Consider the following 26867-nt stretch of genomic DNA (forward strand, 5'->3'; position numbering starts at 1 on the left):
GCCATTGGAATAGCTTTTTCCATTACTTTCTACCCCATGGCACATATGTTTATGGCAAACTCAAAGAGAACCAAAGTCATATGGACCATCTTTGTTTGTATCGATAGTAAAAGTTATTAATACTATTATTTGTATTAATTGACCGACTACGATTGAGTTAGAGATCATTTTTCATTGCATTCATCCTGACACCAAAAAGGAAGTGTCGCATGCACTAGTAGCGAGCGCTTCATACAATTGTCGCTATTTGATGAGTCTGCCATTTTTTTTACAATCGTCATAAAAACAAAGAAACGGCCTAAGTATTCTGCTGACTGAATGAAGAAATTTCGGTCATAGAAATAGTGTATATAACATGAGACAATATACAACTTGATGCCCAGTTCTGAGTTAGAATGTCGTTTATTTTTACTAATGTATAGTTCTTAGACGCGACGGTCGAATGACTGACTATATAATCCAACTGTTTTATAATTTTTAATCCGTTTTTTAATTTTACGTCACAAGAAAAAACAACGTTTTAAACTTTAACTTATCCTTGTAATTAATTTCCCGAATAAGATTTCTTTATAAGATCTCGAACTTAATCTATTATTGATTTTAACTTGTTTGAGATCTAACATCTTGGCGCTTCAGACGACCAAAAACTGTTGATATAACCAAATTAATATCAAATGATGAACCATAAGCAGTATTCTACGGTGTCCAATGCACGATTCGGCTGGCTCAAATGGCATATTATATATTGATTGGACTCTGTCTGCTCCTTTCAGATGAGATTGCTGTATGAATTGCCTTATTCTGCGAATCGTAAAAGCATTTCCGTGTCGCCATTGCCTAAAATTAGATTGAAGTTGCAAAATTACTTCGACGTTGCCAAAAAGTTTCATAAACGCTTAGCACAGCGTCACATGCTGACCTGTAGTTGCGTGGACGTTGCGTGGACGTCACGACGCTCGACCAAAGACGTCTAATGTGCATTTAAATTGGTGTTGGTATTTTAGTTAAGATAGTCTACAAACAAAATTTTATTTAGAGTTTTTAATCCTATTTGGGGGTAGGGGGTAAGGCAGTTAGTATTTGCATGAGAATTAAGTTTAAAAAACATCATTGAATAGATTTCTGCAAAAAATGATGGGGAAAAATAGGATGTTTATGTACTCCGATTTCATATGCAATTTGTTGACTGCATACGTCTAATAGACGAGATACATTAAACGTATATAGCTTATTATAGCGTTAGATAATGATAAAGAAAATATTGTATTGGATATTTTTCGTTAAATTTCCTAGGACAACGTTTGAAAATACCGTTTGGTATTAGTGAATCTGAATAATCAAGTTATACTATGCATCATAAGCATCATAGTATTCTCCAGTTAGGAGCATTATACGAGTGGCTTCGATGGTGTACTCGATCAATGACCTTTATTCGTTATTAAAACAATAGTTTTGGCCATAAATGTATTGGCTTCTTGTACTGACATGAATATTCTAGTTCGACCATGCTATGGGTATGAGTGAGTGGAAACTGAATGATATTCAAAACATTTCTGCCTTGCGTTAAAGGAGAAATTCTTCCATCTGTTTTTAATTGTTATAAGTCAATGTTTACTTATTTGCGAACACGAATTTGTGAATATTACACCGCTGCGTTTTCGTCATTTTGATAGCTTCTTTGTCACCACTATCTAATGTGTTGAGTACTGGACACGACTCTTCTGTATTCGAAATTCACTTCGTCGTCGCGAACTCGACCAGGAAATGGCATGATATGACCTGTATTGTAACTTGTAATGGTTAAATGCATTTACACATCGACGAAATGTTTAGCCTATTATGTAGATTTTAGTATTAATTAAGTTACATGTCTCAGTGAAGTAACAAATCTTATTGGAATCTGTATAAAAGTTCAGCTGAAGCGTGTTTGGAAGCTAAGGCATGTAGATGTAGTCAAATCTTTACTATATACCACCAAAAGAAGCATGTTTCATAAATTTTGATCTAACTATAGGATGTCGGGGGCATAGTTGACAAAGGAGGGATAGAAGGAAAATTGGCATCTATCAGAAGCTTTGCCTATTCTGAATTGATGTATTTTGCTATGTAACAAATAGACTTCCTACTTGACAAAGTAACTTCCTATTCTTGTCCATGAAGATAGATATAAAATGATATCATTTTCAGGTTGTAAACCATTGTGACAGATGAATGAAAACTATACTTATCATGGGGTGAAGTAAAGTTGCAGAGCAGTCTTAGAAAGCCAGATTAGTTTGTTTGGAAGACAGTCGTGAACACTCAACAACCATGGCGTGAATCGAAAGGAATTTTGTTTAATGCAAGCTGTCTTGTTGCTGGAAAATCGATACTCTGTGCACAATACAATGCTTTTCTTTGGACAAAAAATCGCTAGCTCGCTGTCAATCTACTCACTACTGTTAAGCATTGGAACGGCTAATTGAGTTTTGTCGAATCATTCATTCATGTGCAATTCTTCTGTGATCCACCCATGATGATGCAATATTTATTCCGACGATGATGTATCTGATTTATCACCACACGTGACTCTTTTTGTTGAAAGGAGTGTGTCTTAGCTAACTAATGCCAATATGCATCCAACAACATGTATTTTGGAATATGCACCGTACACAAAAAAGTTGGTAGTTATCAGTTCATTCAGTGGCCCATGCATGTTTTTGTCATTAAACCTGCCGATGAATACATTTATGTCATTAACAAATAATGAAACTCGTGAAAAAAATAGTTCAAAACTTGAGAAGAACTAATATTATGATTACTTTAATCAATATTTTTTGTATCATCGCGCCAATCATACTTTATCATCACGTGTTTCCGGGATAATGTCGTCCCTGGTTTGCGTGCTCACTCTCTTATCTATGACGCGATACAGTAGCGACTTACACACGCGCACGACGCTCGTATCAATTCATAATAAATTATTCGGATATGATGGCAAGCTCTCTTTGATTAATTGACGGCAATATTTGCCATACACTCTCATTTTACAACGATTTGATTCAGCCCAACAATGTTTATTTGGCGGTATGTGATGGTTTGCATTATTGTTAGTTGTACAGCTTAGACTCATTTAACATGAACGCATATGATCATATGGTCAGCACGCATTGTCCCAGTCGCGATATCGATTTGTTAAGTTTATTATGAACTACTGGTTGGGAGTAGTAGTGGTATGTATATAGTCTCAATCGCCATTTGAATTGGCTTCCTCATTAGTAAGCTGCTGATAAGGCGTATGTTCGGGGACTGGTGCCGTTTCTGTCAGTATCCAAACTTTTTATTCGAATCTACAACTGAAGAAAAATCCACATAAAGTTACAAAACTTATTTCATGAGTTCTTGGACATTGTCCGCTGCTGATTTATGAAGTACAACTACCGCTAAATGCGCTTAAAAATTTACAGTGTCTGTTCGCCCACTCATGACAACAAAAATACAAATAACTGTTTAAATCCATAGTCTTTTATAACACAACGGACTTTTTGGGAGAGCGTCATTTTCTGGAATAGATATACATTGTAAATACTATCGGCGTAAAAAATAAATATTCCAATGCTTGAATGTTTATACTCATGGTTTATACCATTTCTTCAAGTCAAGTTTTAACCCATATTTGTTTGAATATGAACTGACATCTTCCAGATTGATGCAACCATGCAGGTTGAGTTCCTTTAGTTTATGTAGTGTGAAGTTTATACCACACCTTTGAATTGGTACGATTTGAGTTCCTCCAATTTAGATTCCGGGAGGGAGAAAAATGCTATACTGGATTTCCAGACATTGACTGTCAGATTTTCCGCTTCAGCGATCACAATTCTACCTTACAATATTAAATCGACTGATGGGAAGTATTCCTCGTCCCTCCCTCGGTAAATGATATAAAAATAGTCGATAATTTATTCTAAAGTACATACATACAACCAGAGGTGAATTTATATCAAAATCAGTAATTAACTGGAATTTCAATCACAATACGCAATATTTATATATATATATATAGTACTGTTTATCGATTATTAGTTAATAATTTGTTTTTCCACTATAATGTACGATTGTACAATGAATCCATTTTCTGACTGATTTATATACAATCAAATAATGTATAAATGCATTCAAATTTGAACAGTAGAATGCGCGTTAACTTTACCAGTTTCACGGCAAATTTTGAAAACGGTTTTGTGTTTTCCCATTTACGAGCTCGTAAATACGCTTTTGCGCCGTCGCAGTTGTCACCACATAGCTCATGGTACGAGATAGTACATAGGTTGAATATGCAGTAAAATGTAACTTAAATCTATTTGCTCTTCCTGAATTGCTTCAAAATTAGCCTATCTTATAAAAAGTGCGTCATATGTCGATTTGGGAAGTTTGAATTTTGACTGAAGTTGTTAGCTGTAATCAAAGATATAAATAAAGTTGGAAAAAAAATTAAAAACAGATATGTAGAATAATCGTGTTCATTCAAACTTGCAACGAACTATTATTAATACTTACAATGAATTTATATTTCATTGTTTAGATGATTTATAGGTTATTTCATTTATCTTGCTATCCATACCCTCTGTGCTACCGACGCCCTGTACAACATGAATGTATATTCCTGTACCAATTGATTAAAAAAATAATACCTTCAAATTTCCGACGCTTGTGTTTATATCAGCAACGCCCCCGAACGCGCAGGATGCAGGTCTTGTCAGCGTTAGTTTGAGCAGTATTGTGATGTTATTATTGTCATGTCAATCAGTTTTAACTCTGCGAGTGGATTAGTTGATTATATATTGTCATACGAACGCAACTAAATCTCTGTTGGATACGTTTCTTATCGTGTGATACTGATAGGCAATGAGAACTCGGTCAGTGCAAGAGTGTAGCCAGCACGAAATTTAAATTTTTTGGGGGCTAAATCTTCTTTGTATAATGACGTAATACGACGCTTACTCGTGCCTTTTGCTCCGAATAAGGCTTGATAAAAGCAGCCACTGATATTTAACAATATTTTGAAGAATCTATCTACAGACTTACTTCGCTGCCGAAGCTATCCAAGACATACAAAGCGCGCATTTTCATCTATCTCGGTTGGTTGATTTGAAAAAAGGATTATTGATAGTAAGCCAGGTAAAGGCAGTTTTCAGTAAATTGTTCAGGAATAGAGCAAAATTGTGTTAAAAAAGACGTAAGAATTTATGTCTCACTGCAAATGCCACAAATTTACATTTCAAAAAAATGTTAAAAATTTTCAGTAGTGAGTATTAGCTTGACAAGAAAGAAATGGGCCATAAATAGTGAATGATCCAGAAAAGTTCGTAAAATAGAACCTAACAAATCACCTTTCGCGTAAATTACTGTGAAATGTCGGTTCTCATTTTTCTGCTATCAAATTTAAAGGCAAGATTCTGGTGACCTCAAAGCATTGAGTTTTCCAACTAAATATACCTTCAAAGTAGAACCTCCATAGTTGTTCCAATATGTACCGATGATAATTTATATGAGTAATGGTGACCAATTTGAACTCGGTAGTCAAAATAAACAAATTGAGGTATTTTGTTCAAACGTTCATTAATAAATTTGGAAATAGGCTGTTGCGGTGCGCCCTTGGTGCGCAAATAATTCCCTTGAATTGACGGCATAATTTCCGAAATTTAAAATCTGCGTATGGCTGTTTCTTTTTTGCTCATTATGGGATTTTTATTTTAAGGGAGTGTTGAGAAATGAAGAGTCGTTATTGACTTTTGAAATATTGGCAACCACCTGCTGGTTTCGATATTTGTAAAATTGCGAAAGTATTTTCAATTTCCATAGACTCTTTCTTCACAATATTCAATTGGAAAGATGATTATGCGTGTGCCTGTATATACATTATATATGATTGCCATTGAAATAAAGGAGGGTGAAATACTTTTTTAGATTTTGATCTCAGTATTACTTACTGTTTAAATAGGACAATGTGTAGATTCATGTTAAAGCTTCAGCATTATTATTATTTATAGCTCGGCCTAATTTTCATGATCGTGAACAAAAATGCTTGTTATTAAGAATTTAAAAAAATTCTTAAAGCTGATTTTGCGGTGAAATCCTTTTAAAATCCGAATTTTCAATTGAAAATCAAATTTCCTTAGACATTTGAAATATTGAATTGCAACCACACGCGTCTCTAATTTCATGCGACCTCATTCCCAAAATTGCAAAAATAAATGGAATTGGTTTTGTTATTTGCCGTCCCCTGTCATTAAATTTGTCGACGTCACTGAAGCCACATAATAGGAAACACTCAACATAATAAAGAACCAGTCGGACGGAGTGCGATGTGGGCGTGCACTGCATATAAAAAGCATGCAACAAACGGCGCTCTTCCAGCGCTCCACGGGAGTCAGTTTAACTATTATGTGCAATCGCATAAATGGAATTACGCCAGCCTTGAGCGGTTTTATGGTGTTGAGTACTGGCAGCGGGAACCGTATTGCGATTTCTTTTCCATATTAAGTTAATAAGAATATGAACGGTTATTAAGGATACAGTGTGACTTGATATTCAAGGCAAGTGATGCGATAAAATGTAGTATAATTTTATGCGAAAAGATAGTTCAGCAGATATAATGAATCTAGTGAGCTGTTGAATCGTGGCGTTCACCAGTCATTTAATTTTGTTGAGAAGAGGTCGTATGCGGTCCATGTGTTCTTCTGTTCTCCTATAACTTAATGATATCAATTTGTGATCTTGACTTTTATTTCGAACGAATTGCGAAACTATCATGGAATCAGAGAATACTGGTATATCGGTTTTCAAGTCTTGCTTAGTAATATCGCTATTTTTTTTTTTCTCAACTTTTACAAAACACAACAATACCAAGTTTCTATTTTATACAAATTTCTTGATTTTTATGTACTTTCTATCAAATTTTAATGAAATTTATGATTAATATTCTCTAGATCCATTTTATTCTAGTCATTTCAAGGCAATGCGCCTTCATCGTCATTAACATTTGTCACGTCCTACAATAAATACTAATAATTCTCAAAACATCTATCATCATGGAAGTTAGCACACCAGTCACTTATATTGAAAATCATGCAGTTCCTCGTCAATATGCATATTATTATACACAGCAGCCATTTGGTAAGTTGACCGTGTATCATAAATTGAAATCGCAAAATAATTATTATAAAATTGGTGTTAGTAGGCTGTTTTTTTTCGCCTAGATTTTTTGAATAGCTATGCTTGATTTCTGAAGTAGTATAAATTTGAAATGTAGGGTCAGCGTAGTATTATATTTTCTTATTGTAAATGGCGAAAAATTCTTAGGTCGAATATTTATTAAATTATTATACAGTCCATAAGTTAAGTTGATAAAATGTGCTATTTTCAGTTGAAATGTGGCGTGATCCCATTACGGAAAAGCAAAAGTGTATTTTATTTTGTTTAACGAGCATAAGAGTCTTCTTTGAAAATATATAGAAATCGGGCGATTTACACGAAATAATTTTCGTACGAAATATTAAGCTTCTCAGCAATTGATTTTATCGATGAGAAATTGTAACTCCCGCCGCTGTTCGTATTGAAATGGCCATGTTCGTTTTGAGATGAAATTTTTAATAGCCCAGGCTTGGCAAGAAATGTTTTTTTTTTCGCATGAATTTTGGATTTGGAAACAGAATTTTACCGAGAACGCACCGTACAACGCCGAGTCGGGCGATCTCGGAAGGAAGTAATGGGCTATATTTGTCGAGGTGGTTGGTTTGGATGATACAGATTTTAATTTCGAAACTGTGTGTACATGTTGTGTATACCAGAGACTTGGTGTGGGCGGACAATGCCATGTTACCTAAAAGCCCATCGAACTTGATTGAATAAAGTAACAAAACAAATGTATTGAATATTTAGATGTTGACAAAATTTGTTTGGACGCTTTTCTGATCTGATTACAAATGTATTTAATGTATTCTGATCTTACTCGTCTCCAACTTTATTTGAATATAATCTATCTTTTTTCCAGAAGGTATGGAGAACGGGACAATCGTTGGAAGTCCTCCTCCTGGACAGCTTTTACTGAAGATTCTGGTACCGGGATATGCAGCAGGTGCAATCATTGGGAAAGGAGGCCAAATCATCGTTCAGTTGCAGAAAGAAACTGGAGCAATCATAAAACTTTCAAAAGCTAAAGATTTTTATCCGGGTGAGTCATTTTTAAACCATCTACGTAGACATAGGTTGCAGTGGGAATTTAAAGAAGCCCAGGAAACTGGCTTCGCACATACACCAGTGTTTCATTTGATCAAAGAGAAAACCCCTCACCATCCGTTTTTCATACTCTGCCCCAGTATCTCACTTCACAATAAAAATCTTTCGCAACACGAACTACTCGTCGACTCAGAGAGAACATTTGAAATTTTTGCATAAAAGTATAAGAAATTGTCAATATATGCTGTCCGATAATAGTCTGTGTGCATGACTTGAGAATATTGCAACCGTACGTCATAAATTGATAGTCTTTTCATTATATTAGCCTTTGGCAGCAATCACTTTTCATCGCCTTGGGAGTCCGTGAAGGACAGTTTCGTTTATTGGCCAAAGTTAAAAGTTATATACTAAATGAAATTGTTGAGATGTGAAGTTAAGGAACGTATATTTTAAAATGATCTTGTCTAATTATAAAATTTGGAATTCGCTAAGCTATATCCCAAGAGAAATGATAAGTATAAAGTAAAAGATATACAAGTAAATATTACCGATATCGTTCTCACCGTGTTGGCAATCTCAGATTGCGTCATAATTTATCCATTACGTTTATGATGCCGCTTTCATCTTTTGGACGCATTAGTAAAAACATTAACCCTTTATGTGCTCACTACGTCATACACGACATAAACATTCTTATTTCGACAAAACTCGTAGATATAAACTTTGTCGGATACCATTTAATTCAGGATTATTTAATTTTAAGCAATTTGAATTAATCTTGGCTTGGTTGAATAGTTCAATTTTACGTTCTGCAAGTTTTATTATTTTACATTTTTCCGATAATGTTTCTGATTCTTAGGTTTCTGCAGGTCTATTCCGCAATGCTATCCCAAATTACTTGTGTCGCGATTTATTCCATGAGCCCGCGGGGTATCTTGCCGGTATAATGGCATAGAGATATGTTAAGTTTATACGGAAAATGGGACCCTTATCACGGGTGATCTTCAAAGTTCACCTTTCAAGCTACGTATAACAGCGTAAAGTGCACGAATTAAGTTGCCATTGTGATTTTGTTTTCGTTTTGTACTCCAGTGTCATTAATCGAAGTGCTGTGTTTTCTAGCAGAATTATTTCCTTGATTTCTGTTTTCTTGGTTCATTACTATATCAACGTTAGAGTACGCAAACTCATTCGTCTATTACCACCACTTGCAGAAACTGAAAATGAAATCAATTTTGTCGCATATCGCACGTATAACTAGAATATATCTGATGTTGACCGCTGGCAAGAATCTGATACCCCTACTTTCAGCGCCAAGTCGAAATCATGCCGTTGGCTATGCTTTTTAAACGCCTATTTGGTGCAGCTTACAAATTTTCAAATAGTAATAACGTAAGAATTTGAGTAGTATTTAAATGAAATATTTGTTGACTTACTTTTCGGTCATTTATCAATATTACCTGATTTAATTAATGTACAAATAGACAAAATACACAAAAAACTTTTCTCTAATTGTTTCCTGTCAAAAGCATATTCCGTTAAACTCTGCTATTGTGGAGCACAAGATCTCGAATACAAGTTCATTTTTCATTACACCTTCAGTCCAATAAATTGAGTAAGCCATAATTTCCCTTTCACAGAGAGTAGATTTAGTATTATTTGATATAGAGTTTCAATAAAAGCAGTATACCATCATTTTGCTTGTTTATTTCAAAAATTGTAACAACGTATTTGCAATTTGAAAACATGTCTCATTGTTATAGTCTTTGGCATTCGAGGTAACGATTTCAGCTCATCCGGTGGCATTATGAAACGTAATTCATCAGTCCATCTTGTATATTTTGGTTTTGGCTTTGTGGCAACTGGCAAACAAGGGCGTAAAAAATGTCTATTTTAGTCATGGCCCGATAAGGTCGCTAGACTTATTCTGGCAGAATACGATCAATTTCTCTTCGAAAATATTAGTTCATGCCACATGACAACTAGATGCCACAACATAAAATTGATGATGCAAACGTGTCACGATTGAATGTTTTCTTTTTTTACTTTTGAATATGCAACATCAATTATGTCGGGTCAGTTCATATTGATTTATCGTCAACGACTTGCTAATTAGGAAATATTAATCGATTTTGCGTAAACGAGGTTTATATACAAATGATACGACCGCCCGGAGATCACGCACATTAACATAGTACTTTTCCATCGATGCATTTGTTAAAACATATTCAATCTTCGAGGTCACGGCGATTCGGAATATTCGTTTTTAAATGTTCATTCGACAAATGGTGTGAACAACGAACAATAGAATTTCCGAAAATTCTCTACACTGCCTCATGTATATCCCAAAGACAATTAGGTTTGAATTCTGTTTGAGGAAGTTTTGCAAATCCTAGAAACTAATTACATTAATTAAAAAATTGTCAGATTTTTTTTATCAACATCTAATTTCATCTAACAACGCTAATACTCGTGTAAGATAATTCAGCCATGACGAACAATCAGGTACGTTGAGAAAATTTGCAGTTGCTTGACGATCATTGCGGCAAAGATATAGGTTTAATCATTGATGTTAAGATGGTTATCTTCATTGAACGTGTTGTTTGCAATACTTGCTTATGTGGTGAAATAGAAACGCGGGAAATTCAACCGGAATAAATGTATAATTTGTCTTACTATCGAATGGACGCTGACGCTGCCAAGGTCCATTATTTTTTTTTTTGTTTTTTTGAAAACGGTTTTATTCAAATCGATCTTGATTATCATTGACTTTGTTTACTTCGAATCAAATACATTTATAGATTGTGTATGAAAAACTAGCAGGTGGTATGTGAAAAATTTCAATTAACACGCATGGAGGATGGGAAGGTTTATTTACGCTTGGTAATATGATTATATCAAAGTCGATAACATGTACACTGAAAATGGGGCCATATATTTCCAATTGTCGTTAACAACAGATGTCAACAATGAAAAGTAGCTCGGTTTAATATACATAGATTTAGTAAGGCTAAAAATGGCCATAAAAAACTCATTGATTCACTGATGTTAGTTACACTTTTGTACCAGTCGGTATTTTTGAAAATCCCTTCGGTTGATCAGTAAACTAATGAATTGAAATGTTCCCCACGATAAATTGACATAGCGATGTCTACTTTTGTGTTTTGATTTCATAATTTGAAAGAAACAACTCGCTTATCGGATGAATGGAATTAAATTTGAACTTGTTGTCTTATGCACCTTATCCACGCCTTCTCTAAATCAAGTTTATTGAAAACAGCTATACTATGCCGGGTAGTATGAATTATGATCATATGACGAGTCACTGACCTTATCTGCGTATAAATATATTAAACGAGGCAAGTATATCTGTGGGCCACGTCTGGGGGTGGCTGTAAATCAATTTGCGCTATCGGACAATGGCGAATAAACGAAGTGTAGAGACTGTCTCACGCTGAGTCTGACAAAAAGTTTCGTCTAAACTCCCTGATATTCTACCCACGTTGGCGGAAACGATATAAGTTATGCGCAGAATGGTTTGAAATAAACTGGATCGGATGGCCAAGATATCGGACGGAACCAGTGCTTCCTGAATCAGCACAAATTTGCTGACGATATTGTCCTAATTTATACCAGCGCTCTGTGAAGAAAGTTTGTTGCTCTCGTAACTATAGAAAAACGATGAATCCGCGAACTTTGTTTATATTACTTTATCTTCTGATAACGATTCTGTAAGCAACTTTTGTAAAATTTGTAAGTTTTGTAAAAGTTTATTTTTCATTCGATACCAGAAGTATTTTCTTTTAATTAAACTTAACATCAAACCTGACCTTGAAGCAGGAGGATGACGTCAAATTTCTCCTTCAACTTTTTCCGCCCATTTTAATACACAGTCAACCCAGGATTTTGTTGTGCCATACGAAGTAACAGAACACTTAGCGCCCAATATTGGCCATGGATGTATTACGCATGAAAAGCACAATACATTTTCGATCGGTAGAAAGCTCGTTATGAAACGTTCGTAACATCTGTCGTCGTGCTTTGTTATCTTCCACGAAAATGTTAAACAATATTTGGGAGGATTGTATTTGTTAACTTTTCTGCCTTATTTCCGGAACCATCACACTTATGATTTTCCTATAATTTTGTTGATCGCGAGGAGTAGAAAGTTATGCTTGGGAATAGACAGGCTCGAAATGTAAAAGCATAATGTTTTGTCAGATCTAATTCACAACTTTTTTAAGTTATTTTTTTTAAATAATCGCATAGAAAGCTTAAAATATTTGGAATTTTTGTATTTGTGCGCTCTGCTCCTTTATGAAAATGCATTTCAATTATTAGCAAACCAGAAAGAATTCATTTTGCCACTGTAAATTTTGGTATATTTTATTTATGATATATATACGTTCTTTTTATTTAAGGGCAGAGGCGTACTCATCCGTTATGATTTATTTTACACCACAATCATCCTGATAATATCTTCTTGAATCTGAAATATTAGGCTTAATGCGTGAATTTCGAGTGTTCAAGGTTTCCAGATGTTTTGTGTCCGAGAGCCCTCTTTGTCCGGACGTGAGACACTTAAGTCAGTGAAATGGAACGTTATTTGAAGACTAGAAAAGTCAAAATTGTGTTCTATGAAATGCTGAATTGAATTTGGAACGCGTTCGTGACAGACAAGATATTAACATAAAATGAGACAAATACTTGGATGAATAAAATGAGATAATACTTTGAACGCGCTGTTTGGTCTTATGCAATATACGAGGATATTTGTATCTTATTCCCGTTAGATTATAGATATTTGACTATATTATGTGAAATATAAAGTAACATATAGGGTGCATTTAGCTATTCTTGGAATAGACTACAACAGCACACTTTGAAAATATCATAAGTTACTCTGAATATCTATGTCAATTTTTCCGTTTTCTAGACGTCATTCACAGCTTTCGAAAGAGAGCGAGCGTTCGAGATTTGTGCGTTTTACGATTGGCTCTCGAAACACTCGATCCGTATTATGCGTAGCAGCGAAAGTTTTCCCAAGTGGCTTGCTGCTTGAAATTGCCGTCTGCCCGCCGATAGGCCTAACTGAAAATTTTCATTTCGCATTTGAAAAAAACATACAGAGAAAATAGAGAGTTGATTTTTGTTTCTTTTTACTATTCTACAAACCTTACTCGGGGACAATCGGGTGGTACTGGATAATACGGGTGTATCGATCCACAAACGATATTTCAACAAAATAGGTTGTATTTAACTGTGCTTTGCGACGATTTCTTAATGTGAACGATGTATTATTCCCTTCTTGTAAGGCTGACAAGAGATTTTACCACCTATAGGCTTCATGTAAAAATTTGTTCCACAACTCATAATCATTTCAAATATTTATTCAATGTCATTTCAGAGTAAGTACGACTAGAATTCTGTTAATAGGTTGTATTAATGACTATTAATAGACTATGCCAAATAGACAATTTTACTTCCTCACCAAATGCTTTTTTTTTTCTCTTGAGTTCAACAAATTTGGAATTTCATTCAAATTGAATTTCCAGTTTCGTCTCCCTACGCATCTAGATATACAACATTTAAATACAGTCAACATTTATATAAATCATTTTGCATTTGAAATGAAAATTACCATTCAGTAAAATTATGGAAAGTTTTTATGTAGATAGTAGTTTTGTTCTTTTATGTCAAATGTAAAGTGGGATTAAATTGTGAAGTCAATGTGGACGCCGTCAGAAATACTACTATAAATTTCCTATTTCCGATCGGTCGCTTTAAATGTTTTGTTTTTCTCGTTTTCCTTAGGTACGCAGGACCGGGTTGTGTTGATACAAGGAACATTCGAAGGCCTAACCAAAGTCCACAACACTATCATCGATAAAGTACACGATTTTCCTGTGCCCAAAGACCTCACTGCAATTATCGGAGATCGGGCAAAACAGGTATGTGAAGTCTATAGGAAACCCGTTTTAATTTTTACAGAACTTTTACTTCGTTTACTCGGAGGTTATTGCTATTTTTCATTTTTTCATGATTTGGCACTAGATTTCTAGACAAGTTGTTGTTTGGGGACTTTCTTCTTCCCAGAGGAAACGGTTTTTATTTTAACATTAAGCAACATATTTTGCTTATAAATATATGACAACTGTTCGATTTTAAACAGACAATATATTCGGTCCCCTCTAGGGAGTTCTGCGTGTCTCGATTTTAAAAAGCGGATTCTGTATACAGTTGCAAATGCTACAAATGCACTCTCAATAAAAAATGACCCCAATGTTCGTAAACGGTAGATGAATTTCAATTGCCAACAATAAATTTTCATTCCCAGATTTGGAACCAATTCTTACCAACTTACATGCATACTTTATATGTAATAATCAAGCATGTACATTTTTGGAGAATGATGATTGATGTAAGCGCTAGGGGTCTGAACCAAAAAGCTAGTTTTAATTTTTTAATTAAGGATTAGAATATTTTGCATCAATTTTATCACTTGGTGTTATTATTATCTCACGCCATGAGATTCGCAAAGAAATAAGATTTTCTTACAAGCTCTTAATTTCATGGCTATCATGCTGTAACCCTTTTTATTTCTCATGAAGCTTCCTTACAATAACATGTCACAATATTACAAAAAATGGGAACAAAAATGACGTGTCACGCACAAAAAATTTCTTTCTCGTTTTCCCCCGAGTAAAGGGTTGTAAATATTGCTGCAATAAATCAGACTCAAGAATGACACGCTTTTCGTGCGTAATGAACGTTCTTTAATTCGACTTATATAATATTCTACTTTAATTCACATGTCTTAACAAAACATATAGAAATGAAGTTTAGATTATACCTCGTTTCACAATACTTTGAATCAGTTAGTAAGAAAGTTTCCCAAAGTTGGGTGGCGGTGTTTTGTGGAATGAATTCTGACCTATTAAAAGCTTTTACTCGTAGGTGCTTCCTGTTGCTTCCATAGTTATGACCTCAATATTTAAATTGAATTTGAGAATGTACTTTTAAAATTGATTCCTACCCTTTCGATCGATAGCAAAAAATATTCTTAACTAAACGTTGAGTTAGGTTGGCCATTTATGCTGGAAATTATCATTGTATAATACTATCGTCTTCGAAAAAAAAACGTTTGTTTGTTCTTACGTGTTCACATGATCAAAATCCAGTACAAATATGTATTAAACAACATTCAGTACAGAATCCCATAGTCTGGCCTCGAATCAAATTCATTAAAATAGACAAAAACTATGGACAATAATTCAGTTGTTGGTAATAATTCCAATCAAATACGTCAACATGTCCGATGACAACATTTCCTTTTGATAACGAATACTTCGTTCGCATTTTTATTTCGTCATCTGTTACGTCATTCAAACAGAAACATTGCATCACGAGGCGAGAGATTACCAAAATGTTTTTGCTAATTCAACATGTTTTCATGACTTATTGATTGCTTACTACAACTAACGAATGACGGAAATCGTGGGTTTTCTTTGTCTGTGAATGACCTTTTTGATTAGCGTCTTTGTCTTAACACCTATGTATTAAATTGACAGCGTTCGGTATGAACTGACGCAGTGCCCTACGTGTGAATTTTAACTTCTTTGAAAAGTTATTTCTATAACTCTGCGACAGACTGATTCGAATATTCGGATATTCAAAATTTGATGTTCGCTGTTATATCTGCGGAAGGCCCGACAAATCATTTTGACGCCTAACATTTACGGTGGGATAGGGACCACATTCACACTAAGAAGCAACGTTTCCAAATCAGTAAGGGCGGAATTCAATTCTCACCAGGGCGGAATTTTACTGTTTTTGGGAGCAAATTTTATGGGAGTAATATTACTAACATTGACTCATTTATAGCCCCAGTACAAATTGCGCTTCTCACCAGCTAATGATTGAGCAGTGAAATAAAACAGATTTTTATGCATAGATAGGGGGGAATGAAGAATTTTCAAATACGAAAAGAGAGGAATGCACAAAAAAAAGTTGGGAAACACTGCTATAAAATATAACACATTATTGATACAATATGAATGGCAATCCGATTATACCAAAATAGTTATGATGAAAACTAATGTCATCATCAATCCAAACCAAGCATTACACCTTGTCTAATTGAATTCTATGAAGTAAGAAATTTTAACATTGGTACAATATACATAGTGCCAACTTTTCCAAAATTGTTTAATTTATTCATTTCATCAAATCATTCAAACACTTTACACCATAGATTTGTGTCTTCTTTATTTGTCCAGGCAAACCCTTTCGAGTTATTTCGGATTCCCACAGTTTAAGTGCTGGATAAGTGGGTACTGCTGCCCCAGCATTCCCTGCGTTCAGAGTTTATTACAATTCAATAAACATGATTATGTATAAGCCATGCCTGAAACGTTCACTTTTGTGGCCCATGTTTGTTCAAAAATGGAGGCTTTCAATTTTAATTTTCAAATAACGTTAGAGTTGCGATACATGTCCTTGATGTTTTACAATTTGTAGCGTCAATCCAAATTCGTAACCCAAACTCGATAAATTTCCGTGGAAGAATTTTCTCCCAGACTTTCGAGAGCAAGTAGCAGATTAGAGCAGATTTCGATTAAAATTAGTTGTTATAGTTGAGTAAAATTTTTCATCACAAATTCGCTAAAAAAAGATTAAAAACACAAACGTCAAATTCAATTTAGATATATTTATTTCAATATTTGATATTTCAAAAGAGAAATTTATTAACGACGCGAAGTTAATCTAATCTGTCAGTTTTTTAATTTGAATAAAACGGAGGATTTGTTTTCGCTGACCGAAAATTTAGATTTGAAAAATGTAAAAACATTTTCTCTATTTTTATAAACTAACATATATATAAATATTTAAAATCGGTTACTTAATTGAAATGGAGATATAATCCATAGTTAAGCGTTCCAAGTAATTATTCCTTAAAATCTGGCAAATACGCCCACATCAATGGGTTCGAAGCCTTTGTTTCACTGGTTGCCTATGCAATTGAAGTTAAATTGTAACCATAGTGCACAAGCCATAATAGATAAAGAAAGCCCCCCCCTTTTTTTTTCTATTTTTTTACATTCGATCATGTGATAAAATCATTCACTCTTAGGACATAAACATGACACCACTAATCAAGTGAAACAGAAAAGGGTGCGAGTCACCTTGTTCATATGAAAGTAGATTGACAGAAACGTCGATACAGGAACAAAGGTGGCTTCAAAATATAACAGTATCGTGAATCAGGTTTCGACAGATTGAGTCAGATCGTGTTTTTGAAAATTTACTTGGATAAGTATTGGTCGGTTCTAGGATGACAATATTTCTAAATGAAAAAGTGATTTTTCTTGCATGTAAATTGCAGAGTGAAATATTGGTAGAACGGTGCGTGACCATAAATCGTTTCATTACCATGCTATATTGGTTCATTTTGTAATTTTGAAACACCACCTTATGCGCTGTCCAATTATTTTAAGCATGAATGTGTGTAACCCTTACCATGTCAAACACGAATGGGTGACAGCGTATTGACCCCGTGAACTGAATTTTAATATTTTTTCTTCTGTTATAAATTGTTATTTCGAAATCGTTCTGCTATGTTGTGAACTAAATATATGTTGCCTGAGAGTGTAACCATGTAATTCGCAAATCGATATATCTGTTACTGTTATGCAAACAGTTACTCCATATAAGTTCAATGGAATTTTGCAATGTAAATCTGCTCGTGACTTCGGCAACTTGTACAAACTGGTATATAACGGTAAAAGTTGATTTTCTACGTGGCTAAGTTACTTTTGGCTGAGTCTGTGATATGCGGGGAACGCATCCTTTGCTGATGTCGAGCAAAAGTTTTGATTATTAGATTCAGTTACTAGAACAGTACAGTAGGGTCTTGAATTTTTTTCAGCAGTGTTTCATATTAGTTCTTGCTAAGTGATTGGTATTAATGATAATTGATATCGAATTATCCTCACCGACTACTCAGTTTTGATTTTCACAAAATAAATAACGGCTTGACATTTCTTGGTATTAATTTATATAAAAATCATGATTTACATTACCATCAGAGTTTTTATTAGAATAAAACATGATATTTAAAACAAAAATATAAAGTCCCAGTCTCTATCGTGACAAAAAGATGTCAGGCAATAAAATTCAAGGAATAAAATAATTTTATGTCATCGATTATCGGAATAAAAATGACAGTGTTATTTTTTGTGGAGACTGAAGTTTCCTTTTGAATATTGACGTCGAAATGTAACATTTACCTATCACAATACAAAAATAATTCAAGCAATTTTGGGTTTGAGATGATATGGCCGATTATTTTATTGGTCAACCCGTTCGTTTATAAAATTGGACTTAGACTCCAAGGTTATTAATGACACTTGAGAATAAGTCGTATGAAACTGGAATTATTATTATCAAGGCTGATAGCTCAATGATCTTTTATGCTTTCCATCAATTCTCTTTGTTTAAAGATTAAAATGAGATTTTACCGCGACAGGAAATAACTAAATCTCGTTTTCATTTTCAAAAGCACTTCACTGCTCAGTCACCTTTATGTTTAGTTTATCCAGTCGTTCAATAAATTAGTCGGAAGCATATAATCAAATATATATCGACCATTTTCATTCGCAGATTTTCAATTGTAATCATCGAAATCTACAGAAACAATTCTACGGACAATAAAATGTTTAAATTAATTATTATACATTTGTGAATATTTTCAATTAAGATCCACACGCACGGAAGGTCAAGTATTTCTCACTAGCCAGTGCAAATAATATCATTGGTAATGGAGGGCAATTTAAATGGCGACTGGGGCCGTATGTAGATCCGTTTTTTCATCCTAATCTAGCCACCCAAGCCAGCTGCTGAGATATTTCTAGTGCTTGTTTTAGGGAAATTAATAATAATTCAAAGTTGTTTAATTTATAAATGAAAGTACTCGGCGATTCTTCCATATATGAAATTTCTTTCTATGCTGTGAGTTATAATATTTAAAGGTGCATGAACTGTGAATTGTTTCCCTCATCGCGATATTATGCGAAAGGCAGCTGTTCCGTGACGCGCTGTTGTTGTCTTGTAAGATAGGATTTTCTCGTCGAACCCCCAAGGGACGCAGCTCACACAGTAGTCACACAGCATAAGCTCACGCACATAGTCATACTTTTTCAATATAGATGCAAATATCTTTCGACTGATAATTGACAACCCTCTAGCGCTAGGCACGCGGTGCGCGTTCTACGATCGATATTGGTTTTGATGCAGTAACAGTGGTGACCTGGCACAACGTGCAATCTTGAAGTGTAACTAGCCCCGAGTGAAGGGTAACAGTATAAACTCTATTCGGCGTATCGCAAAGTTATACACGGTTTATCCAGACCAACATCCCCATAAGTAACTGGCATCTAATTTTACATTCATACAAAAGAACGTCAAATAATTTCCAGGCTTGCAGCCATGTGTTTTTATTGGATATCGACTCTATGCGGTGGGGAGAAGTGGTGGAGAGTGGAGTGGGTGTTTTACCCATAAGCTCACCCATCCACTGATCGTGCTGAGTATTTGTAAAATCATACAAATTATTCATTACATGTTATTTCATTACATGTTCATTCTCTTAGTAATAAATCAAGATAATAAAGTACATGTGCAATCACATGTATACAGCCATCAGAGATATAAATAACTATGAAAAGCTTCTTCTACTTGAGATACTCCGCAACGAGTTGTTTCGAAAGTCAGATTATTTAAATCGATTCAATTCTTTTTTAAGATGTTGCGGTGCATTTAGGAAATACCAATCTCCCCTCGTTGACCTCTGTCAGCATCAAATATAAGCGAGTGGTCATTGTGGCCTTCAGGGAATATGTCAGTCACCGATAGGGTTTGAATTGCACTTTGAACTCTTCAATCACGAAATGGGTCAAATGTCACATGCATATCTTTATTACGGTTTATCGACATATGGATTATGATATTATAAAATAAATATTGTTGTACTTTCACATCTGCTGTTATGCCCTCTTTTTAAATATTCAGAATAATTGACGATTTCTTTCTTTGTTTTGTGTATCACAGGTCAAAATAATTGTCCCCAACACAACCGCCGGACTAGTTATTGGGAAGGGCGGAGCAACGATCAAAGCCATCATGGAAGAAAGTGGGGCTAAAGTTCAACTGTCACAAAAACCGGACGGTTTGAATTTGCAGGAAAGAGTAATTACATTGAAGGGAGAGAAACTTCAGCTTATTTCTGCTTCGAATATCATCACAAGCAAAATTAAGGACGATCCACAGAGCGCCAGCTGCCCAAATATTAGCTATGCCGGAATTTCGGGACCGGTGGCAAATGCTAATCCAACAGGATCGCCTTATGCCACTGCCGCTTATACCGATGTTCAAACAATCGCTGCCACACCAGCACAGCTGTCCGCCATGATTGGACAGCCGGTTGTTTCAGGGCTTCAAGCGATTCCATTTGCTGCTTCTCCATCACATATAGTACACGGACATCCTTTACAGCAATCTCAAGTTGCCACAGCTTCGACACCAGGAGAAATCGCTGCTTTCAATGCAACCGTTAACACATTAGCCAATTACGGATACAGTGTTGGTGCCGGCAACGCATACGGACATCATCTTGGTTTGACGCATAGCGTCATTCCCGCTGGATCGGCGGCATTGAGTCCAGCAAACGCGCAGCTGCTTACGACTGGAATGCCAACCGTCGGCGAGGCCGCAGGATACCCCGCCACAGCAGCAGCTGCGCCAGTAGTGTTGTCTAATAATTATCTGGCTAACATGGCTTCAGCAGGATATTTTACTGGCCACCAATTTCTATCAACCAATGCTGGGGCAGTTCAAAGCGGTAGCAGCATACCTACTTCAACTATAAGCATGTCACCTTCTCCGGTTCCCGCTACGGCGATGCAAGTACAAAGCGTAAGCCCTCATGCTGCAGGCCTTTTGAGTGTAGAGAAATCGACAGACGGCCTCAAAGAAACTATAGACCTTTCTGTGCCGGAATCTTTAGTCGGAGCCATACTCGGTAAAGGAGGTAAGACCTTAGTCGAGTACCAAGAAATATCCGGAACCCGTATTCAAATTTCAAAGAAGGGTGAGTACGTGCCGGGTACCCGTAATCGAAGGGTGTCGATATCCGGCAAACCTCCGGGACCACAGACCGCTCAATTTCTTATTACACAACGTCTTATGACGGTCCAAACGGCTAGAGCACAACAGGCTCAAGTGTTATAAAAAATAGGCAAGTATGGACGCTGATACAGATGTAAGTTATAAACATATTGAACATTTCTACATACCTTATACAGTCATTACATGTCTGGGAAGCTCTTTTCAAACATGGAGAAGCATGAAAATTTATGGAATAATATTTGATCTGGTAGGATCATGTTAATTAGACTTTTAGTAGATTTTTTGGCGTTTACTTCAAATAAATTCCAAATTATTGAACTCCTCTTGAGGCAATGTGAATCATATAGTCTTCAGTAAAAAAATTGTAGCCTTTTACTTTACGCTTAAATTCAGTGTTCCTCATAATTTTTATTTCGCTTTTTTCCATGACATGACAAATCCTATTTAATATTATTTTTTTTTTCCTGACGGACTCGTACACATCGTCAGTGTTGATAATGCGTCGTTTGCTGCCTTGGCGTCATTACGTTACGTACTCATTGGGCGTAAATTTCTAAAAATAATGTTTTGAATAAGTTTTTATTTGATTCGAATTTGAACTTTTTTTCGGCGTCATTTATTTATTTTATTGTTATTCCGTTAAAGTCTTTTTTCAAACAATTTTATATTGCATATGTTGCAGGCTAATGTGCCATTTCGTCGTTCGTGTTCGCTATTTCAAATATATTTGGAGGACTGAAAATTTAATCACTCTATCCGCAATTGTAAATTGAAAGTTTTGATTGCAGCAAAAATCGCTTTTTTTCCAGAATAGCATATATTATGGATAATATTTTTTTTTTATCAAAAATATAATATTTGTAATCATTCTGTTAAGCTATGAGGCAACGTGCAGATTTATAGTAGTCCATATTTACCAATTTTTTTTTTGGGCCTTTGTTATTTCAAAATTCAAACTGCAGCGCAACAGTATTATTGCTTTATCATAAAAAGTACAGCGCCCAAAAACTCATTAAAACTCTTCTGCCTTTATATTGAACATACTCTCCTCCTTCACAAAGAAAACCAGGTTTTAATGAATGCAGCGAACGATGTTCGCTTTTCATTATGAAGTGCGATGGTGTTTGCTGACACATAAATGTTTGCGAATGCTTTGAAATATTTTTAAATATAGTCCGTTTTAGTTTTATTACCCGTTCTGAAGTTATTGTGGCGTGAGGTGGTAGTAGCAATGTAGAATGACGTCTAGATTGAACTATCGTTCTTCGATAGCAGCAAACTAAAAATATTTTTATTCTTTTTTTCTCTCTTATACAGACCATGGCAGATTTTGGGGCCTCTCATTTGTCAGTAATGTTCATTCATTACCTAGCAAATATGTATATAATCACAGTAAAAACAACTGAAATCCAGTTGTTTTATGGCTTCATTTGACACAAGTTGTAAATCAATTCACTAAACCGTCGTTTCATCTAGTTAGAAATATCGCTTCTAAGCATAGGCCATATATGGATCGCCGAATCAATAGGTTGAACTAGATTGTGCATATTTTGGAAGGCAAAATTCGATTGGAAAATTTTGAAACGAGGTGATCATAAAATGACCTGTGAATATATCCGTAAGAAAACATCTTTTTCCAATCGAGTCAATTCCAATGATTGGTCATTCAATGTACATGAGCATTGCGTTTGGAAGCTTTACTGACGCCACGAAGTCGCCGAACGCGGGTCATAGCCATTCGTTCGTTCGTGGAAAGCAGTGTAACTGCATCAGAGCACTCATTAATTTCTGTAATATTGTTAATTGCACTAGCGTTATTTTTTCTGCTTTCACGGCAATCTTATCAAAAATGCCATAGGCAAACTGATATTTTAAATTGCCAATCATAATTTTGCGCTTCCAAAACTTTCGTACAAAAATAGGTATTCTGGATTTACGCTTGTCATCTGTGATAAAATACATACATGTTTTATTTATACGCCCATATTTACCATTCATTTGACTAAACTTATCGAATAACATGGCTCAAACTCTCAGCGCAGTATTTCATTTATCTGCTTCACAAAACAGCAGCGTCTCCTGCTCGTTTCATCTAAAATATGAGTGAAAAAATGAAAACGCATTTCATGTTAAATTCCAGAAAAGTGAGTACCGCATATGCTTTTGCCGCGGATTCAAATTCCGATTATTCACCAATCATGGTCTTTCTCTTCTGCAGCACGTCGTAAAAGCTCTTGTGTTCTCCTCTTCCTACTCATCCTGCAATCATCGTCATCCACAAGCTTCCTGTGATGATCATCAGTCAATGGATCACACACATTCGCACACTAACACCATCAATACGAGATTTCACACCATGTTGGCTTTTTTTAATTATCCCTTGAGGTGACAGTCTTGCATTTTTGCTGAGATCAATTTCTAAATCTTTCGAAAACAATTTCGTGTCAATATTTTGATTTTTTCCTTTTTGCGTTCATTCACCCAACAAACTAAACATAACATGGTTTTGTCATCACCACCAAATTGACTGATATATCTACTGGGTGGCGTTTAGTCCACCTTTGTAATTATGATCATTTTGTTACAAAATGAATGGAATTAATTGTTCGTTATATCCATCCATGGTGTCATTTCATAAGCTAGCGTTCTAGCTGTTGTCGTTACTCAAAATCACAAAAAATGATCAAGAATCTTTCCAATTAATTACTAAAGCAACAAAATGGTTCAGTCACATTATCACTTTCACATCTGGGCATTCACGAAATTTGACAAAAGAAACAGGTTCAATGATTATAACAAATAAATCCGCATAAAGAAGGACTGTGATGTTGAGATGATCATCAGAAGCTCGTGGATGACAATGTGACGTAAGGGTGAGTGGATATTTTTTTTAAATAAACTAATTTGGAATGTCTACTTTGCTTTAGTTTTATTGTTCTATATAAATGAACACAACTAAAACAAATACTATTCTTTTTGCAACTTTGCTATATCCTTCATTCCGTAAAACAACCCGAAAATATAACATTTTGAATCCGCCTGCTTTCTTCATACGTTGGTGCCTTTATTTGTTATAGTTTATTTAAAAGCATTGATTGTTTAAAGACACACAGATGTTTTCCATTACACAATTGTCTTCCTCAAAATCTTGTTGAGATTCTTAAACGAAAGTAAAATAAATTTAAGATGATATTTGTCTTTGGGTCATGTTTCGTTAAGGAATCCTGACAAAAAGCGCTCCACTTACATGAATCTATTTTTCTGTTGTGATATCTGTACCACGGAGTGAAGCGAGTGCAAATTGTTATTGGATGTATTATATATTTTTTTATACTTTGTTGTTGAACAAATATTGATGAAAATAATAATATTGCAAATAAAATTAAAACAGCATGAATATATTGTCTGGTTCGTTAGCTTCAAATACGAAGGGGATATATTATTGGTTTCAGATATTGGTATAGCCTATATTGTTGTTTTTCATTCACTTTCATTCTCATGATTTTGTTTGTTCATTGCCAAGAAAACATGTTCATTCTTCACTAATTACACAATAGTAATTGCTCGTATTTTCTTTTTCATGCCATAGCTTTTTTTTTTTTGAAAATGTAACTTCCATTTTACTCATCACTCTTTTGCCATTACGTTTATTTACAGATCCAAATTTGAAAAAATTATAAGTTTCGATTTTTTGATTTAAAATGCCTATAAAAACAAGACTAACATTATGGCACCACATTAATCAAAACTTCAGGTATAATAATCTGCGGTATAGTAACTACTGCTCGCTCAATAATTTTCTGGATACTTTCACGTTTCTATCTCCTAAAATTACTAACATATTACCGAGTGATAAAAAACTATCATGTCGACATTCCTTTTCAAATATTGTTGTTTGTTTTTTATCTTTTCTTTGTACTCATCTAGTATATACTTTTTGATTCGTTAAATTTGAATGATCTGATTTTAATCATTCATAAGTATATGTTGCACATTCTAATTCTGTACAGATAATTGATATTTTGTCATTTTACATGTTTATTTTATAAAAATGTCAACATTCACCAATTCCCATTGTTATCATGCACGCTACACTCAGAAACGAACTGTTCGTAATCCATTCATCATACAGGAATATATATTTGGAATTCTATCGATTAAAAATTATACTGAAACCATTTCTGAACGGCAGCGTACGCTAGTTAAAGTTTTTTGCGGTCAAAATTACCAGCTTGTTCAACTGCCATGAGTCTCAATCGATTGATTCCAACATTTGAACCCTTGTCGATTTGATACGTTTCTTCAGAAAACGCGCCGATATGTCAGATGGATCGGTGTCATTGAAATTTTTCTGCTTCATACAAAATGTTCGCACTATTCCCATTGCAATTGTGTTAATGTTCTTATTATATTTTTTATTGTTAATATCATTATGAATATTTTTATTGCATTTCTGTCTTCCAATTTTCGACTTCAATTATTACGCAAAGCCTCTCAAAAAGATCCCAAACAAAGTAAGATTCAATTGCGATACGGAGATGGCGCGAAACTTGAAATCTGATACAAAAAAGCTAATTTTCTACGAATTACACCACGAAGAAAAATCATTATCTTCTCTAGATTAGATGAATCACATGAATCGCTTAATTGTTCATTTGTTTCATCGATTGTTCATAATTTTTCATGTCATGTCATTTGATTGATAATTTAGCATTTAAACTAACATTGTTTCGTTCTTTGCTCAGTCATCCATTATCCAAGTCTTCGAAATATAGTTCGTGTGGAAGGTCCATTTATCATAGTCGGGTTAATTAATCAGTCCCAGTTTATATAAACTTCCGCGTACTTTACGACTAGTTATCCTAAAAATACACTTCTCAAAAAGGACCAAGCAAAGCAATAAAACAAGTTGTTTTCTGGTTACGAAACTTTTGTCTTAGTTGTTCTCTCTTTGTGTCATAATTTTGGTATATGATTAAAAGGCAAGGTCATGGTTGAGCATACCGCTTGACATTGCCATATTTACAACATAAGTGTTCCGTTAGCATTTTCTTTATCATCTCTAAAAGAGTGATTCGTAGATGTAATCGTCAATATTAATATTACATATTAGAATCAAATAAATGTAAAAAATCATCTGAGTTTTTTCTTCATTGATAATCTCATATTAATCGATCAGATCATTTTGTATTGTCATCAGTGTCACGGCATCATGTCATATTGTGGGGCGCTGAACTTGTGATTTGTCATTCATTCATGTTGCTTATTTAGTGAGTTATATATTTCAAATTCAAAGTTTTTCTAGTTCACGGAGAGAATTCGAGAATTAATAGCATACATAGGACCATTGGTTGTCCAAAACCTAGTACACGTTGAAGCAAAAAGCATGACGCACTATTTTATTAGGAGCAGGTATTGCACCAGAGCGAGCGGCCTGGTCAGAGATTTCCTAATTTGTAGGGATG

The 26867-nt window shown here is 34.8% G+C and overlaps 1 protein-coding gene across 4 annotated transcripts in view; it reads left to right on the forward strand.

Moving 5' to 3' along the window:
* LOC120335328 (RNA-binding protein Nova-1-like) overlaps window positions 1–26543 on the forward strand; it is a 29202-nt gene extending 2659 nt beyond the window's left edge. Inside the window, exons 1-4 of one of the 4 annotated variants that reach the window (XM_039402823.2) lie at window positions 6973–7155; window positions 8033–8212; window positions 14032–14168; window positions 20326–26543. In XM_039402823.2, the coding sequence (XP_039258757.2) occupies window positions 7071–7155; window positions 8033–8212; window positions 14032–14168; window positions 20326–21504 (1581 nt within the window). In that variant the 5' untranslated portion in view covers window positions 6973–7070 and the 3' untranslated portion in view covers window positions 21505–26543. Of the gene's footprint in view, window positions 1–6972; window positions 7156–8032; window positions 8213–14031; window positions 14169–20325 lie in introns of those variants that run through there. The other 3 variants (XM_078110105.1, XM_039402822.2, XM_039402821.2) reach the window with 3 other exon arrangements.
* Window positions 26544–26867: the final 324 nt, after the last annotated feature.

The sequence above is a fragment of the Styela clava genome, chromosome 2, assembly GCF_964204865.1.
Source record: "Styela clava chromosome 2, kaStyClav1.hap1.2, whole genome shotgun sequence".
Taxonomy (NCBI): Eukaryota; Metazoa; Chordata; class Ascidiacea; order Stolidobranchia; family Styelidae; genus Styela; species Styela clava.